The sequence below is a fragment of the Acipenser ruthenus genome, chromosome 31 (genome assembly GCF_902713425.1).
Source record: "Acipenser ruthenus chromosome 31, fAciRut3.2 maternal haplotype, whole genome shotgun sequence".
Classification (NCBI taxonomy): Eukaryota; Metazoa; Chordata; class Actinopteri; order Acipenseriformes; family Acipenseridae; genus Acipenser; species Acipenser ruthenus.
Window position 1 is genome coordinate 5,898,968 of NC_081219.1, and position 19,503 is coordinate 5,918,470.

A 19,503-nucleotide genomic window follows, 5' to 3' on the forward strand; every position below is an offset into this window, starting at 1 on the left:
CATGTAAGTCAAATAGCATTCCCATTAGTCTAAATTCCATCCATTGTAACTGCTGATACTTTAAAACAATGAATTAAAAATTGTTACATAATGAAAAGGTTTTGCTGGATTTCACTGACTAACACTAAAGAGAGTTTGGACTACAATTAAGAGCGTTTCTGACTTCTGGTACTGTCCTTTTCAGCTTCAAGTACTGAATATCTCTGCATTGAGTGTTCTAGAAATGTAATGGTAATCTTGTTACAGATCCTACTCTCTTCAGTGTGAAAGGTGCTTTATTTGAAAACGTACTGTAAAACACACATTCCTTTTAAGAAGTGTACTATAATAATCATACACAAATATATTATTTGTTTATTTAGCAGATGCCTTTATCCAAGGCAACTTACAGAGACTAGGGTGCGTGAACTATGCATCAGCTGCAGAGTCACTTACAACAACGTCTCACCCGAAAGACGGAGCACAAGGAGGTCAAGTGACTTGCTCAGGGTCACAAAATGAGTCAGTGGCTGAGTTGGGATTTGAACCGGGGACCTCCTGGTTACAAGCCCTTTTCTTTAACCACTGGACCACACAGCCTCCATATAGAATGAAGAGTAAGGAAATGATCTGTAGATAATACCGTACTAGCTAGTACGCAACCTAATACAGAACTAAGGACTACATTCTCAAGTTTGTTGCAACTGACTAAGTGTGTGTTGTTTTTATTTTCAAGAGCTGGTCTAAACTAAATAAATACATACATACATACATACATACATAAATAAATAAATACTATCGGATAATGCATCTCAATTTTCATCCTCTCTGCTGTATCCACTTTCTTGTTCCGTTAACTGAAACTATGAAAGATAACTATCAGGTAGGGGATTAGGAACTGGAATACAATTTTAGGGAATTACACAAGGCAGGAAACCAGGTGAATAATAAAACTCTATGGTGTACAAGAAGTTGCCCTGAAAGGCTTTGAAAAAAAACATACATGCTTTGTAAAGTATAGCATAGACTGGAAACCTAACATAGTACAATTATACAGACAGTGACTGAAGGGAATATACCAACAATAACAATGTAGACTGGGCTTCAGAATGACCAACATTTGGAGAACGGAAGAGTGTCGTAATATACCTGATTACTGCAGTTCCCTATGATTAAGGCGTCAGCTAGTGTGAGCTGTCCCACGATCATGCCCTGCTCCAGCTGTGGGACCACCCCCTCCATCAGTCGCTTCGATGTGACCACCACAGTGTTGTCATCGTTCAGCAGCATCACTGGGTCTGCCTGGAACCCAAACAAAACAACAAGGAACAAACAAGCACAGAAAGTCCTGAAGGTTTCTTTACCATTCTGTAAACATAGTGGGAAACGGATATCAGGACTGCTCAGTCCCAGACCACCTTCTGGCACCTCCTCAAGACGCACATGTTCAGACAGCATCTGTAAACCTGAACTCTCCACTATACTGGACTATTAGTAGTCTCTGACCACCTTCTGGCACCTCCTCAAGACACACCTGTTCAGACAGCATCTGTAAAACTTACAACTCTTGACTATACTCAGAGATGAAAGTGAGGAGAAGTTATAAAAAAAAACCCCAAAAAAACACTGAAAAGTGGCAGGAATCTGGGATCCACGGCTGTGTTGGATTTTTTGCTCAGGAATCCAAATTGAATGAAGTTAAGATTCAAATTACATCTGAAATTAGAATGTATACCAAATAATAAGTCAGGACGGTAAAATAGGGTCTGTGAAACTAGATCCAGTCAAATAAAGTTGAGGTAAAACATGTATTTAGTTTCAAGTGAAATCTATTTTTTCTTACCTGTGCACAAGGGCTGAATTAAATGTTGTACAGCATGTGTTTTAATGTTCTTGTTCCTTTGGATCTCAAATGCAACTTGTTTACACCAGAAAGTCGCTCCCTTTTAATTGTTAAAGGTCAAAAAAGAACTACGTACACTTTCAATTGTTCTTGTTCATTTCTATTTGTGTGGCACCTTCATTTCCTTCCTGTTTTTTTGAGGTTTAATAATAATAATAATAATAATAATAATAATAATAATAATAATAATAATAATAATAATAATAACAACAACAACTAGAAGTTGCAGGCAACTTGAAGGCTTCCAGGCCTTTACAGCAGAACAAGATACGGTTTGAGACTCGTGAAAATGGAAATCATACGAACATTTTGTTAATTGGAAAGCATAATTTTATCGTGTGTGTTTTTTGCAGGATAACGGTTAGTATTTTATAAATGTTGATTTAGTATTCATTTTGAAACTACTTGCGATTTGTTGTGGGAGTGCAATTCGCGCTTTGGAACTTTCAGTTGCATATTTGAAATACCCCGGCTGTCAATTTTCTGTACACCCCGAGATTATAGTAATTTTATGAAAGAAAAATTCAAATAATATAAAAAATGTCAATTTTACACTGTTAAAAAATAAACTGGGCACAGTATTTTTTTTAACCATTAAATAATTTACTGTTAGATGTGATAATAGTATTAAGCAGTATATGCTTTTCATGGTCATAAGCGCCCTCTTGTGGTGAGATTTTCCAAAGCAGTCTTTGTCTCCAGAGACTGTTGTACAGTTCGCCACAAGAGGGCAACCTTGTACCACCCCGTAGTTAAAGGCCAAACTGTTTTTTTTTCTGCTTGTTAATGTAAAACACAGTGATATTTTGTTTTTTGTTCTAATAGTGGGATACTACAGGTAACAAGATAAAGTTAAATAGGTATAAGATCATGGCTATGACTAATTATAAAATAACACGGTTATAGAGCAAGAGATTCTTAACTGTTCTGTATATGCTGTTATTTAAATGAAATACCCAGTTTAATTAAGATACGCTTGCAAAGTGCCGGCCCCCCCCCCCCCAAACTATCAGATAGAACTCAAGTTTTATTTATAAACATATCTAACATTTGCATAGCAGAAACATCGTATTTAAAATGAAAAAATAAATATAAAAGGCTTTATTTTCAAAATTAGCGCATATAGGGCCATATAGCGCATTGTAGGTTATATTAATAATAAAAGCATGTGTTGTAACAAGCCGTCAAAATGACTACTTTTGGCGGTTCCAGGTAGAAGTGCTCATAACTTTTTTTATTTTTGCAATTGTGACTTTCAAACGGCGTCAGTATATTCAATACATGTATTTAGGAAAAGTCAAGAACAGACAACCGTGGATCTTTAACACACGCATAGTAATTTAAATTGTAAGTGAAAACCGTCAAAATACCGTGGCGGTTGTAGTGTTAAAAAGAATAGTGCAGGTGTTTTTTTTTTGGTTTTTTTTGGCTTCTGCCTGCATGTCCACGAGGTTACTTTTAACATTACAGCAGAGAAGCTGGTCAGCTGGTATTTATTTAACTGAAATAACCAGTTAATGAAAGATACACTTCAAAGTGTGTGTGTGCGCCTGCACACGCGTGGTGCATTTCTTTTCCCAGCGTTGCTGCAGCTGCAACAGTTCTTATAAAAATAAGTTCTTAGTTACAGTATGTGGCATTGTACACTGTACAGTGTGTGTGTGTAATATAATACTAGCCATTCCAGTGTAATTACTGTGTTTTAAATTACACAAGTTAGTAAAACAGTTCTTGTCAGACACCAGCAAAAAAATGGCTGCCTTTTTTTTCCCTTGACCTTGCTCACGTTTCCATGGCAACAGGTCCCTAGTGGTGGGAATGTATCATTTCAGGGTATTTTTTGGGCAAAAATGCCACATCACCCACATTGATTGGCTCATGGCAGCCATATTTGTTCATGTAGGAACTTTTCCTGAATATTTTTTTTAGAGGACACTACAAAGATAACGAATACCCAAGATTCACGTCAATCGGCCAAACGGTTCATGAGGAGATGTCGTTTAAGCGTTTTACTCAAAATGGCACATAGTTTCCACACCATGTGACCAATCAACTTTTTTCTTGTGTAAAATCAAATCGTGGAGATGAGCGCACTATGTACAATAATTACTGCTGTACACTATGTACCGTTCATGAGAAGAAAATTTTCATTAAATCCAAGATGGCTGCCACACCATGTGACCAAAAGCCACCATATTGACCATGGCACAACATCCCATAGTCCTCTACATCCGTGCCAAATTTCGTGAGTTTTGGTGCAGCCGTTTAAAAGTTATAGGCTTTGGTAATTTGGGAGGAAGGAAAAAATAATAATAATAATAATAATAATAATAATAATAATAAACACTGAAACTACAAAAGAAGCCACACAAGAGGCAGACACACGGCAAGAGCTCGTGAACTTGAGCTAATCATCCACTCCTTTGGGCTTATTTGCAATACTAAGCATTTAATATTGTAAATGTTTATTTTAAGCACAAAGTTGACATTTTATGTTACCATGGGGAAAAAATTTAAGAAAATAGTGCTAATAAAAACAAACACTAATTACTTATGTCATGTAAGTTTAAGTTTAAACATTTTGTTTTTTATTAGAGTCCATGTATAGCTTAAAAAAAATAAAACCTTAACATTGTTAAAAAAGACCTCATGATTTTGCACTCTGTCTTCTACAGGAATCAAATGTCTGGCAACTTCTTGTTTTTCAAAAGATGCTTGTTTAAACATGGGGTGTATATTTTGTAATTCGCTGGATCACCATGTTTGTCTCCAACATCAGGTCACAAAGAAAATGCAGATGACAGGCTGTAGTTACTAGACGAGTATTTATTATGTCTGCATGTGTTCTGCAGAGAATATGGGTTTCCAACGCCTTGTACCCTCTTGATCCATACTCATGGGTTCACATAACTGGTACATACGAGAGGTGAAAGTAACAAAAAGTAAATAATATAATGCAAACTCATCTATTAACAAAACACTCACTCAAGGACAAAAAACAGCATACCTTAAACTGAAATTCAATTTACTCAAGGACAAAAAACAGCGTACCTTAAACTGAAATTCACTTTACTCAAGGACAAAAAACAGCTTCCCTTAAAATTGAAATTCAGTTTACCCTGGGTGCAGAAGTTCTTTATTTGAGCTGTGTACTTTTGCTCCCCTCAGCCTCGTCCACTTCCATCGAGGAAATCGGCACTTGCTCTTGCTGTCTGCCGACACGTTCAGCCAATCACAGCTAACTTTAGACGGAACCCAAAACTGACACTCAACAGACGAGTTCTGGATGGGGGCTCAGAGCTTTACAGAAGGACCGGGCTGAAGTTAGTTAGTTACTCCCGATTCGAGGCTGAAGTTAGTTATTTACTCCTGATTCGAGGGCTGAAGTCAGTTACTTACTCCTGATTCGAGGCTGAAGTTAGTTACTTACTCCTGATTCGAGGCTGAAGTTAGTTACTTACTCCTGATTCGAGGCTGAAGTTAGTTACTTATTCCTGATTCGAGGGCTGAAGTTAGTTACTTATTCGCAGTTACGTATTGAAAATTAGCTCACATTCTAAGGGGGAAATCCCATAGTCTCGATGTGCCACCTCAAGTAGAGTATCATTTTAAAGCTTGAGCATTCCTCTTCAACATAAAGTAGATTGCAGAGTGGCATAAGTAGGCATTCACAGGCTATGCCGTGAAATATACACACACACACACACTCTTCTTTTCCTGCATATTAGCTTTGCCACCTCAAGCTGGGTGTGATGTTGAAGGTTAAGCGACTGTCTTGTGAAAAGAGTATGGTGCATAGTGGCATGAACAGTACTATTAAGTGCTACTTAGTATGAAAATTAGAACATTTATTAATTATTTTGCTCAAATTGCAAAATGGAAAATATCAAAAAGCAAAGAACAAAACAGTAAAGAGACAGTGACAAAAGTAAAATCACAGATTTAGCAGCATCTTCAAAATCTGTTCGGGAACTGTGCATTTGCTCAAAACACATTTCGCAATTTGATTATATCGCTTTACTCAAAGACCGTCTCTTTTCTGTTTCGTTCTTTGCTTGTTTGATATTTTCCGTTTCACCAAAATAATTTGCTCAAAGACCAAAATAACCTTTAATTTAATCTTTGATAATCTGTAAATGCTCAAATCGCAAAATGGTTATTTTTGTTGTTGATTGACTGAATCCTGACTCCGAGTGTAACACTAACACACACACATATATATATACACACAAATCCAACCCTGACGTTGACATCGATTATCATGCAAATTCTAAAGACGATTATCGATCATTACAGAGTTAAAATGCTTAAAAAAAAAAAAAAGTAGTAACAGTTTAAAGGAACAATAAGTTCTCTTTTTATAGAGCATGGTATAAAAAAACTCATTCAAACAAATCCCGATGGCTCAGCTTCTGCTAGCGAAAGCAGCAGTCCCTTCCAGTGTGCCGTGGCTGCTTTTCAGTTTTTGCTGTCATTTTTTAAATTTTTTTTATTTAGTAGTCGCCAATTAATTTTTACCCTGTTTTTCTCCCAATTTGAAATGCCCAATTGTATTTAGGCTCAGCCCACCGCTAACACCCCTGCGCTGACTCGGGAGCGGCGAAGACGAACACATGCTGTCCTCCGAAGCATGTACTGTCAGCCAGCCCAGAGCTACAACACTAGAGGATAACACAGCTCTGGGCAGCTTACAGGCAAGCCTGCAGGCACCCGGACAGTCTACAGCGGTCGCTGGTGCATGGTGAGCCGAGGACACCCTGGCTGACCTAAGCCCTCCCCCCGGGTGGCGCTCGGCCAATTGTGCGCCGCCCCCTGGGAGCTCCCGTCCACGGTCGGCAGAGGAATTGACTGAACTCCAACCGGCGACGTCCAGGCTATAGGCTGCATCCTGCACTCCACGCGGAGCACCTTTACCGGATGCGTCACTCGGAAGCCCCTTGCTGTCATATTTTAATCAAAACTTTACATGACTTTGCATAGCCACTTAGATTTGCATTATCTTCAGTGAATACAACTATATCGTCATTTTTCCAAACAGTATATCAGTGTTCGCGCTAGGCTGCGCCACTGGCCCCCTGAAATAAAAAATGTCCAGCTGAATTTCTCTTAACGTGCCCGTATGTCCTGCTTCCCAGACGCAATACCAATAAACAGTATTATAAATCACATACTTAAGGATTAGACACACAAATATCTTTACAGTGAAAATAACTTTTACTTTCTAAATAAAACATTCAAACCGACAATGGATAATTGCAAAGCATACAACATGGTTTATTTAGATTTCCAGAAAGCTTTTGACAAAGTCCTTCATAAAAGTTTAATTCTCAAACTGAACGCAGTAGGGATTCAAGGAAATGCATGCACATGGATCAGGGAGTGGTTAACATGTAGAAAACAAAGTACTGATTAGAGGAGAAACCTCAAAAAGGAGAGAGGTAACCAGTTGTCTACCACAGGGATCAGTATTAGGTCCTCTGCTATTCCTAATCTACATTAATGATTTAGATTCTGCTATAGTAAGCAAACTTGTTAAATTTGCAGACAGCACAAAAATAGGAGGAGTGGCAAACACTGTTGCAGCAGCAAAGGTCATTCAAAATGATCTAGACAGCATTCAGAACTGGGCAGACACATGGCAAATGACATTTAATAGAGAAAAGTGTAAAGTATTGCATGCAGGCAAAAAAAATTGCATTATAAATACCATATGGGAGATACTGAAATTGAAGAAGGAATCTATGAAAAAGACCTAGGAGTTTATGTTGACTTGGAAATGTCTGCATCTAGAATGTGTTCAGTTCTGGTCACCTTGTTACAAAAAGGATATTGCTGCTCTAGAAAGAGTGCAAAGAGCAACCAGAATTATCCCGGGTTTAAAATGCATGTCATTTGCAGACAGGCTAAAAGAATTGAATCTGTTTAGTCTTGAACAAAGAAGACTACGCAGTGATCTGATTCAAGCATTCAAAATCCTAAAAGGTATAGACAATGTCGACCCAGGGGACTTTTTTGACCTGAAAAAAGAAACAAGGACCAGGGGTCATAAATGGAGATTAGATAAAGGGGCATTCAGAACAGAAAATAGGAAGCACTTTTTTTACACAGAGAATTGTGAGGGTCTGGAACCAACTCCCCAGTAATGTTGTTGAAGCTGACACCCTGGGATCCTTCAAGAAGCTGCTTGATGAGATTCTGGGATCAATAAGCTACTAACAACCAAACGAGCAAGATGGGCCAAATGGCCTCCTCTCGTTTGTAAACATTCTTGTGTTCTGAGTAACTTTTAGAAGCAACACCACAGATTACGTTCTTGACATGATTTCCATTACACGAGAGTAGATGTTAAAACTTCACGCTGATTTGAACTCGGGTCTCGCCAAGATAAACACTAACTAAGACGTAGCTTTACAGTAAACTAATATGATCCATCTGTGTCTCCATCCATTTGCGTTTCCTTCCATATGATGATGTAGATATCCTTCTGTCTGGTGTTAATGGCTGAAGTGTAATGCTGGCTCCAGGGATCAGCTTATTTTGCCTCCCTGGCGCATCAGCACACACAACGGCTGCGATGCTGGCTCCGGGGATCAACCACAGTGCGGTCTCCCCAGCGCATCAGCATGACAACCGTCTGGATTGAGCTAAGTAGGGTACATCTCTGGGGTCTTCAAGTGGGAACCTTCCATCCTCGGTGTTTCGTCGACTAGCCTACAACACCTCAAGAGGTCTCGACGGTGATTCTGGGGTCCCAGCATCACCCCCCTCCGTCTCCCACTCGACTCAGCCCAGCTTACTTACCCATACATCAGCGTTTCTTTCTTTCTATTGTGCTTGAGATCCCCAGCCAGAATCTTTCCATCTCAACCATAGCCAGCTGCTGCTCCTCTCTGCTGCTTCAGATAAGTTCTTCACTGTGCGACGCAACTCTTGGCCACTGAATCCGACATCTCTGAGAAACCGGGTTGTAGAGTGTGCCACAAATCCTAGACAACCCACTTCCACTGGGTAAACCCGGACTCTCCATCCTCGCTGTTCCGCTTCAGTGGCTAGTTGAGCATACCGCAGTTTCTTCCTCTCATACGCCTCATCTACAGCATCCTCCCATGGCACTGTTAACTCTACCAGGTGAACAAGGCGTGCTGATCCAGACCACAAGACAGTATCTGGTCGAAGGTTAGTGGTGGCAATCTCCGGTGGAAAAATAAGCCGTTAATATGAGAGACATTTAATTTCCAGAAATGTGGTGCATTGCACGTACCAGGCTACTGCTTGTGTTATATGTGTTGTTCCGTCATGTAAAATTTCATTCAAAGAAGAACACAAGACATATTTTCATAACTTAAATGATTTTGTACCCGTTACATTAAATGTTTATTATAAAACTATCTGCTATCAAAACAAGGCTTTTTTTTTCTTACAATGCATAATAAATGATCTAATTTTCATACTAAATAGCACTTAATAGTACTATACATGCCACTATGCACCATACTCTATTCGCAAGACAATTGCTTAACCTTTAACATCACACCAAGCTTGAGGTGGCAAAGTCCTCACAATGTGCGCTAATATGCAGGAAGAGTGTGTGTGTGTATATTTCACGGCATAGCTTGTGAATGCATAATTATGCCACTCTGCAATCTACTTTATGTTGAAGAGAAATGCTCAAGCTTTAAAATGATACCCTACTTGAGGTGGCACATCCAGACATCCTAAGTGATTTCCCCCTTAGAATGTGAGCTAATATTCAATACGTAACTGTGCGACTAAGTAACTAACTTCAGCCTCGAAATCGGGAATAAGTAACTAACTTCAGCCTCGAATCAGGAGTAAGTAACTAACTAACTTCAGCCCGGTCCTTCTGCAAAGCTCGGAGCCCCCATCCAGAACTCGTCTGTTGAGTGTCAGTTTTGGGTTCCATCTAAAGTTAGCTGTGATTGGCTGAACGTGTCGGCAGACAGCAAGAGCAAGTCTCGATTTCCTCGATGAAAGTGGACGAGGCTGAGGGGAATGATTGACACTTTGAGCTTGCACAGTTCAAATAAAACGTATCAAAAGAAACTGTGGAGCAAAATTACACAGCTCAAATAAAGACCTTGCGCACATAGGATTTACCAGTGAGCAAGATGATGATGGGAAACGTAGTTCTGAGAGGTCCATGTGTACATGTGAAGCCATCTTGAGGCAGGGAATGCAATTTAAAAAAAATTTAAACAATACACACACCTTACGTAAACAGTTGTAGCAACACATGGGCACATGTAACACAATAAAATTAAAAGGTCCTTATGTACCTGTCACAGGTTGATGGTGTGCAGTAATTGGTCGCTAGAGGCAGGGTACTGTTCCAAAGAATATATTTTATTTTCCTTTTAACTAAAATATATTAAAAAAACAAAAATTCACTGACCTCACTCTCTTCCACCAATGGTATTGAGTGGGCAAAAACAAGGGAACCAAACCGGGGTGGTAGTCCCAAAATAAAGCACAGAAGATTACTTTAAGAAAATAAATCAGCAAACAAAGGCTTCCGGGAAACAGCGCCCCCTCGTGGGTCCTTTCCGGCTTGTCCTGGGGCTTCCGAGTCTTTCTCCCTGTCTACAACAAAAGTTCTATACAGATGAGTAATCTTCTGGTAATCTTTTTAAAGTGTTAACTCTCTCCCACGCATGTTCTCTCTTGCTTCCTCCTCTCCTTTCAAACATCCTCCCTGTTCTGACAACTCAGGCCCTTTTATACTCCCTTGAACACACCTGAATTTCCGTACACCAATCAGAAACTAGTGTTAAACGACCTGTCAATCAGAGCCTGTTCTGGAATATTCCTGGGTTGTTGCCCCCAAAAGATGGCGACCACTCGACCAAAACTTCCGTTTTGGTTTCACAACACCCGCGTCACGTGATCTCTATTGGGAACACCGGGGTTGATTCACAGTCCCCTGGTGGCTGGGAGGTTGAATTGCAGCCCAGGATCGCTTTACCCTGTCACAGTACCCTTTAATTATAACAATTTTCTGTATCTTGTACTTGATTTTACTCTTAAAGGTATCCCTACTCACTTTTTTTTAATTGCTCTTACTTTAAATCATTCTTATCCATGTATCTTACTTCCTATGTGCTCTTAATGGAATTTACTCCAATAAGCAAATATTTGTATGTGGTGGGGTGCCCCGGCCCTGTGCGTAGTTTTTGTGTTTTATGTTGTATGTGGTATGTTATTGTTGGTGTATATATATTGGTGCACTGGGTATAAATGGGGCATGTAGCAGAGGTCATTTAAAATGTATATTTGTATTTAGGTACAGGGATTGCACCATCGCTTCATGTGCAGATAAAATGTGTATTAGTATTTGGGCATGGGGAGTGCACAAAGTAGTTCACGTGCACACTGTGCCGAGATTCAACTGAATGATTGATTAGCAATCGAGTCTCGGTACGCCTGTATAAAAGTCAGTGTTTCACGCACACAGGGTTGGGTGTTCAGAGTAGAGAATGGGAGAGAGAAGGAGGTAAACTTTAGAAACTAAAACAATTGCTACTAGTGTTGGATTTCAGCCATCGCGATACTTGTTTGTTTGTTCACTGTTCTGAGTTTAGTGTCTGTCTGTTTCGGCCACTGTGCCGATTTTTATTTGTTCAGTGTTTTGATTTGTTCAAACTTTGTTTATTTAATAAATCCGCACAGCAGCGCATTCATATCCCAGCACTGCTGTCTATTTTCCAGGCCTGATGTCACCACACGAGCCAGTCTGGTCACATTTTAAATCTAAAGTTTATCTGCTCTTAGTCGAATTCACGCAATGTAATTATTTACTGTATTCTTTATTTTGCTTTTATTTTTTACTGATTTTACTGTACTTTACCTGCTCTTGTCTGTAATGTGACATTTTGTAATGTGATACTTTAGAACATAAGAAAGTTTACAAACGAGAGGAGGCCATTCGGCTCATCTTGCTTATTTGGTTGTTAGTAGCTTATTGATCCCAGAATCTCATCAAGCAGCTTCTTGAATGATCCCAGGGTGTCAGCTTCAACAACATTACTGGGGAGTTGGTTCCAGACCCTCAATTCTCTGTGTAAAAAAGTGCCTCCTATTTTCAGTTCTGAATGCCCCTTTATCTAATCTCCATTTGTGACCAAAAACTTCCTTTTTGACTTGCATTTGCAGTTCCAAGTACTCTTTCTGTGTACTTTGTTTTTGGTCCCTTATAAATGCTCTGTAAGTGCCTTTTTTCGCTGATTATTTTTTTTAATTGATCTATTAAACCATTTTGGCCATTTTGTTTTAGATTTAGATTTGTCTACTCTTGGGATGTGATTGTTTTGCACCTCTAGTACTACATTTTTAAAAAACAGCCTTTTTTCTGTCGATGTTTTCTCTATTTTATTTCAATCTACTTCTGTTATATCACTTTGTATTGTGATATTTTGTAACTAAGTCGCCCTGGATAAGGGCTTCTGATAATAAATACATGAATAAAATAAAATAATAATAATACAATGGAGCTGGAGCAGTGGGGATGGGGTGTTATTTCAGCTTACCTTTTCAATAATTATTCATGTTGACAGTGTTAGCAGAACTAAATGTCATCTATTAGTAAATGTATTGTATAGTGTATGTGGGTTAGGTCATTTTTGAAAATCTATTTTGCTAAATGAAACGACAGCCAGCAATCTCCTGTCATGGGTGGCAATGTTGCACCAGCCAGTACCCTTTACAATTTTCACTCACTGAATGGTACCACAGTTGCAATAAAAGGCAGAATAATCTGGTTAACATTTTTCTCCTGTTTATTTAATATATCATTTTACAGAAAATCAAACAGTAGGCTTCATTCTTAAAACTTAAATTACATGTCTTGGGATGCAAAGAATTAAAAGACAGTATTTAGTAATCTTTGGAAAGACTCATTTTCGCTTTCGATTGGGAAGTCATTACAAATAATACAAAATAGTCTGCACTGTAAATGTTTCACGTTACTATTTACTTCCCACCTTAGCATAAAGTTTAAAATGTTTACAGTATCAAAAACATTAACCTCAAGATAAAACTATAATTACTAAATAAAAATGATCCAAAGGGACTTTGTATAATTTTATGTCGCTTTGCACTTTGACTTGTGTTTTCCTTCGTTTTTCTATTGCAAGCAAGAAATGTATCAAACACCGAACACATATTCAACCAGCCGCTATTACTGTTAATAAAATGCAGCCGCGGTAATAAACAGAAACCGTCAAAGTATGATTATCGTGATGACTATTTATGTTTACCGGAGCATTTATACTTCTATACAATGCAGAAACACTGTGCTTCACTGATACGACAAGGTGGAAAATGTGGATGTGATAGATTCTGTGTTTTTTTTATTTTTTTATTAGCAGTTAAAACTTTGTCCTCCAGGGGCCGGTAGCTCACTGACATCCACTAGACAAAGATTAAATAAGTACACACCGTGGTTTAGAGAATATATAATACCGTTAAAATTCAAGATAGTTATTTTCTCTTACTTTCATTTTTATTTGTGCATTTTTTAGTCGTCCTGCGTACCCCCTATGACCCTTAGAAGTAGCTCCAGTTGAAAACCCCTGATTTAAATGAACCAATAAAACCTCCAGGACCTACAGCAGTTAATTATTTTATTTTACTTGTTAAACCTGGAGTAGAATGGCCCTTCAGGCTTCATGAAAAGGGTCTAATATCACTTTAAAAAGTTTAATGTAGCAAAAGCATGATGAAAGCACAGCATAACATGGTAAAGCTTAAGTGTAAAGTTTTGATTTGGTAAAGCATAACAAAAAAAACATATGCATTTATATGGTTTGCCAATATAATCATGAGAAAAGCATGCAAAACTGCAACATTACCTTGCAAATGTACCATAGTAAACGTTTATAAGGGGAGTTATACTGTAGGAAACATTGTAAAGGGGATGTTCATCCCAAGCCGGTTACTCCCACTTCCACACTCAACCCAGCACACTCCCAAAGGGTCTCACCTCAATGAAGGCTGCCACCTCCTGCAGGACCAGGTTCCACTCCAGTTGGTCCTCCGTGTTGAAGCGATGGGTGTAATCTTCAATCTCGTCTGATAAATCCTGTTTGAGAAACACAGAATGTCAAAGAACGACTATTGACACAGTGACTGGTAAAGGCACAGCCACGTGGAATGCAGGGTGAGTTGTACAGTTAGGGGAGCGCAGGTTCACAACCCGGCTGTGTGAAGTTGCTAGTCTTCGCTGGGAATTCCACAAGGAGAATCACACGGCTCTGGGCCTGTTTTGTCTCTCCACACTACAGTGGCCCCTATTGGCCAGGTGCCTGGTGAGCTCAAGCAGACAACTGCAGGGCTGGCCTTTGTCCTCCAGGGGCCGGTAGCTCACCGACATCCACTATTAAACTCCAATGTGTAAAGAGGCAACTGGCTTGGTCGTGGGATCGGAGGACGCCCCCTGACATTCAATTCTCCTGATCTGCTGATCTCGTGGGGACCACTGTTGTACATTATAAACTAGAACCTGAATATCATAAATATCATAATGAGGAATAGCCTGAGAAAGAGGAGCTACATGTAAACCAGCTCATCATTATAAGGGCTGGGTAAATGGAAGTTTAGCACTATAACATTTCACGACAGTAGCATAATCAATTCTCTGTGTAAGACTTGTCAATGTTAATTTAGAACATACCTTAACCAGATCTTTCACAAGATCCATCTTATTGAGCAGAAGACAGACTACAATATATCGTGCATAATAACGAAGATTTTTAACAACCAGTTCAGGCCTAGAAAGGGAAGAAAAAAAAGACAGGCTTCAGAAAGATGCATCAAACCACATGTTACTCTAACCTCTTACTACCAGTGTCCAGGAATGTGACCAGAGCACTGTGCTAGAGTCCTGCATCGGGTCAGGTGCCTGTGGGTGACCTGCAAAAGCGGGTCGTGTTCGGGTCGGAATGTTAACAGCTTTCCTTTTTATACTTTGCGAATTCTTGTATTATAATTATCATCCATAAACAAACTGCTACTTGCTTTTGAGTGATACTCTTTGTTGTATATGAATTTGTAATTGTGTTGTAAACTGAGAAAAACAAAGTCTATGTATAACCGTGCGATTTGCTTGGGGCCACATCAACGGGAGTAGTTCTGTATCTGTGGCATGGAGGTTAATGGGATCCAGTGCATCTGTGTCTCAGAGACAGTGGTGCTGTTTGAGAATCTTCTCAGGTGCAATGCAGCCCCAGAGGTCAGCAGTCAAACAATATGGAGTGGAAACTTGTGAAAGCAGCAAAGACAGCATAAAAAAAGCACTAAGCATGCACTGTTTTCAATCCCTTTGGTGACTGGCTCTGTGAATGGAAACAAAGTGCCCAGTTTGTTTGTAATTAACAGGTATAAAAGGTTATGGGGATCAGACAGACTTGTGCATAGTCTAGAACAGAGGTGGCCAAACCGCGGCTCACGAGCACCACGTGGCTCCAGGGCAGGTCAAGTGCAGCTCCTGGTGAGATGCTGGCTGACGCACACTTTGCAGCTCCAATGAACAGAAGAAAGAATAATAAACTGAAACAAAAGAGAGAGAACGTAAAAATAAACTCAAGTTTATTATTTTTGTTCTCTGTATTCATTCGTGTTAATTATTCCTTCTTCTCTCTCATTTTCTCTCTTCTGTTTCTTTGAGCCTGCATGTTCACGGCAAGGATATTTCATCACTTGTTGACTTTCGACACCGCTCGCTGGCACATACGTATTCCGATCACAGAGTGAAAGCCGGATGTGCTGCTGAAAGTAAATTTCATAATTTTGAATTAAGCACAATGGAGACAATGGCATTGAGCAAACCCTCCATGAGTTATAAACTAACGTATGAGGCTTTAAACCAGACTGGGAGAAAGAGTTTGCTTTCACTGGAAACCGTGGTAAACCTGTGTCTCATCTGTAACAAAGCACTTACACACTGTAGCTTGTACAAGGCTCGCTACTGCAAACGTCACTATGAAATCACAACACATTTTCACCTGAATATTCTCCTGGATCAGACTTAAGGCAGATGCTCCTTATGTCATTCAGTAAAGTGGATTTAATGACTCAAGCTATTTTTCATACGGCAAGCATGGAATATCGCTCCTGCCAAACGTCCTTATTCAGATTAATTCATCTTTTCATAAAATTGGGAGAGTTGGCGCTAGACTAGAGACTGTAGGTTTAAATGTTATATTTACATATCTTACATCTCGTCATGAGCAGGTTGTTATCCCTTTCAAAATAAATAGTGTATATGTCATCCACAAAGCTCTCAAAAGTATTCAATACACGCAGCAGTCGTACAAAAAACATCTTTCGTCTTTTTTTTTTAAACCCAGCATTCAGATCTTCAAGGGAAGAGCTTGTAAAAAATAATCCTTACAAAAACGTGTCTTTTTGTGGTGTTTTAGATTAATTCAGTTCAGTTATTGTATTTTGCTTCATAATAACTGAATATTTTATTTAAAGTGTGTGATACATACAGTATAAACAGAAATAATGGAAAAACACCAGTGTTAAAGTTTAATACACTATAGAGCTACAGTACAATAAAAATTTCACAGAAACTGTGTAGGCTCTGTAATGTTCTATCCCTTGTTCTTGTGTATTTTGCTGCCATCAAGAGATAATACTGTACTGCACAGCAATTCTAGTATTTGAAATGTCTTGCTCGCACACATTTCATGTTTTCCAGCGTGTGTCTTGCGGCTCTCGACCACATGGAGATTTTGGTGTGCAGCTCGTAGGGTCAGGAAGTGTGGCCACCCCTGGTCTAGAATCAAGCTGACCAAAGTGACAGGAAATGTTTAAGATTGAAAATGTAAAGTGTTTTCTTTGTGAATACAGATATAAATACCAAATTGTATTTTGAAACAACTGTGTTTTTGAAATCCGACAAGTCACCAGTTTACAGTTTCAACACTTTGAGTGACTGAACTGTTATGAAGATGCCCAATGAAGCTCCATACATATATATATATATATATATATATTTTTTTTTTAGCTCATATATATATGCGCTGTGTAAATATGTTTTCAATACTATACTATATATGTCTATATACATTAGTTACCTTTGAAATGTAATCTGTTAGTTACAAGTTACTTGAATAACATTGTAACTAGTTAGAGAAACTTATTACTTAAAACAATGCAACTTGTTACAGTTATAAATAGTTACTTCTCAGGCACAGTTTAAATTTTACACTGAAAAAGGAACCATTATAGTTACAAGTTACTGAAAAATGTAATCGGATTACAGTAATGTGTCATATGTAATGTGTTACCTCCAACACTGTATGTATCTAACTTTTTTTTAAAATTGAATGAATAACATGTACATATTCATAATCTACACATTAACCAAATATTGAACTGGAAAAAAAAAAAGGAAACTAAACTAATGAAGCTCCAGAAGTACAGTGTCCATTTTAGGACATCCTCAGACATCATCCTTACTGGAGTCAAGAACTTAATTTATCACCCCTCCTTGTCAGACCTCACTCCTCCTCGAGTCAATCGTCACCCCTCAGAGTCGTTTTTCACGCAAGACATTTCAAAGCGCTTCACATAACATTAAATTAAAAAAAATACATCGAAACTGTTTTAAAAAACAAAACAAAATGTGTTATGTCTGATGCCGTACGCTGAGAAGATTTGCCTTACAAAATTAAATCCAAACAAATTCAAAATAATGAAACTGCACATCGTAGCTTTTAAAGTATTTTTTAAAACGCCTGAAATATACATATTAAATGGTAAAGAAATGTAAAAACGCATGCACCAAATCAGCAGCTACACTGACAGTTGTGTCATCCAATGGAAGCACCAAAAGCTTTTTTGCTCCTGTTTGATTGCAAGATTCAGACAACTCCGTCACCCCTCACTCTCCCCGAAAAAATAAACAAACAAACAAAACAAACAAACCAACCAACACCACCACCACCACCAACTCGAGGAGGACTGATACCTCGAGGAGGGGTGACAATTGACCCAGGGAGGGTTGAGGTCTGAGGCCTGACTCGAGGAGGGGTGACGATTGACTAGGGGAGGGTTGAGGTCCGATGCCTGACACGAGGAGGGGTGACAACTGACTCGGGGAGGGTTAAGGTCTGATGTCTAACTCGAGGAGAAGGGACGATTGACCCAGGGAGGGTTGTCTGATGTCTGACTCGAGGAGGGGTGACGATTGACGGGGAGGGTTGAGGTCTGATGCCTGACTCGAGCAGAGGTGACGATTGACCTGGGGAGGGTTGAGGTCTGATGCCTGACTCGAGGAGGGGTGACGATAGAACCGGGGAGGGTTGAGGTCTGATGCCTGACTCGAGGAGAGGTGACGATTGACCCGGGGAGGGTTGAGGTCTGATGCCTGACGACTGACTCGAGGAGAGGTGACAGCTGACTGGGGGAGAGTTAAGGTCTGATGTCTGACTCGAGGAGAGGTGACGATTGACTCGGGGAGGGCTGAGGTCTGATGTCTGACTCGAGAAGGGGTGACAACTGACTCGGGGAGGGTTGAGGTCTGATGCCTGACTCAAGGAGGGGTGACGATTGACCTGGGGAGGGTTGAGGTCTGATGCCTGACTCGAGGAGAGGTGATGATTGACTCGGGGAGGGTTGAGGTCTGATGTCTGACTCGAGGAGAGGTGATGATTGACTCGGGGAGGGTTGAGGTCTGACGCCTGACTCGAGGAGGGTCGACGACTGACTCAAGGAGGAGTGAGGTCTAATGATTTACTCGAAGAGGGGTGATAGAGGAAGTTATTGATGCGTGAGACTTGAGTGGGGGATGTCTGATACTTGACTCCAGTAAGGGTGATGTCTGAGGATGTCCTAAAAAGGACATCATACAGAAGGCTCTGGCTCGATTATGATAGCATCGTTACCTGGGCATAGGCAATATTCAGTCCTCACTGCATCTAAGACCAGGCCTCACAGAGATCAAGGTCAAGAGAGGATGCGCCAAGTCATCAGTGGCATTTCAACTTTCTGGAACATCTTCAAATATTTTGTTTAATTCAATTGTAAAGCTGCACAAGGCAATGCATTGATTCTGTACTAAAATAAATGATTACTTTTCAGTAATGTTTAATCAATACAAAAAAAATCATTGAAAGAAAACTGTTCATGTAAAGATGTCATATGTGGTTCTGAAACACAAATATGAAAAGGTGAAGATGCTCTACTCATGGCTAGCACAATATATATGGTGCCCCTTTACTATATTAGAACTGATTCACAACAAACCACCAAAACCAGAACCATAGAAATTGCAGTTAACAATGAACAGCTGTAAACAGTCATACCTATCTTCTTTATTGACTTGTGAGTAATAGGATCTTTGTCTTATTGCAGAATAGAAAGAAAAGGCTTCATTCAAATAGCTGGTTTCAGAAGTGCGTAGGCTACAACAAAAGTAGGAAATAGGAAAACAAAAACAGAAATAATACAAATGTGAATTTTGTAATGTTAAATATGATCTATTCAGGGCTACCAAGACGTCTAGTATATAAGCAGTGTGTTAGGGTACAACAGGCAACAAATGTCACATCCCCAAAAACCACAAACAGTACACTCACTTTTGAAAGACTATAAAC

General features: G+C 39.4%; 1 protein-coding gene across 5 annotated transcripts in view; it reads right to left on the reverse strand.

Moving 5' to 3' along the window:
* Nucleotides 1-19,503, reverse strand: part of LOC117396660 (protein SCAI) — a 179,986-nt gene that overhangs the window by 86,234 nt on the left and 74,249 nt on the right. For all 5 annotated transcript variants that reach the window (XM_059005198.1, XM_059005196.1, XM_059005199.1 and 2 more), the window contains 4 exons: nt 19,213-19,311; nt 14,571-14,667; nt 13,881-13,979; nt 1,129-1,281 (listed from right to left, as the gene is read on the reverse strand). In XM_059005198.1, the coding sequence (XP_058861181.1) occupies nt 1,129-1,281; nt 13,881-13,979; nt 14,571-14,667; nt 19,213-19,311 (448 nt within the window). The remainder of the gene's footprint in view (nt 1-1,128; nt 1,282-13,880; nt 13,980-14,570; nt 14,668-19,212; nt 19,312-19,503) is intronic.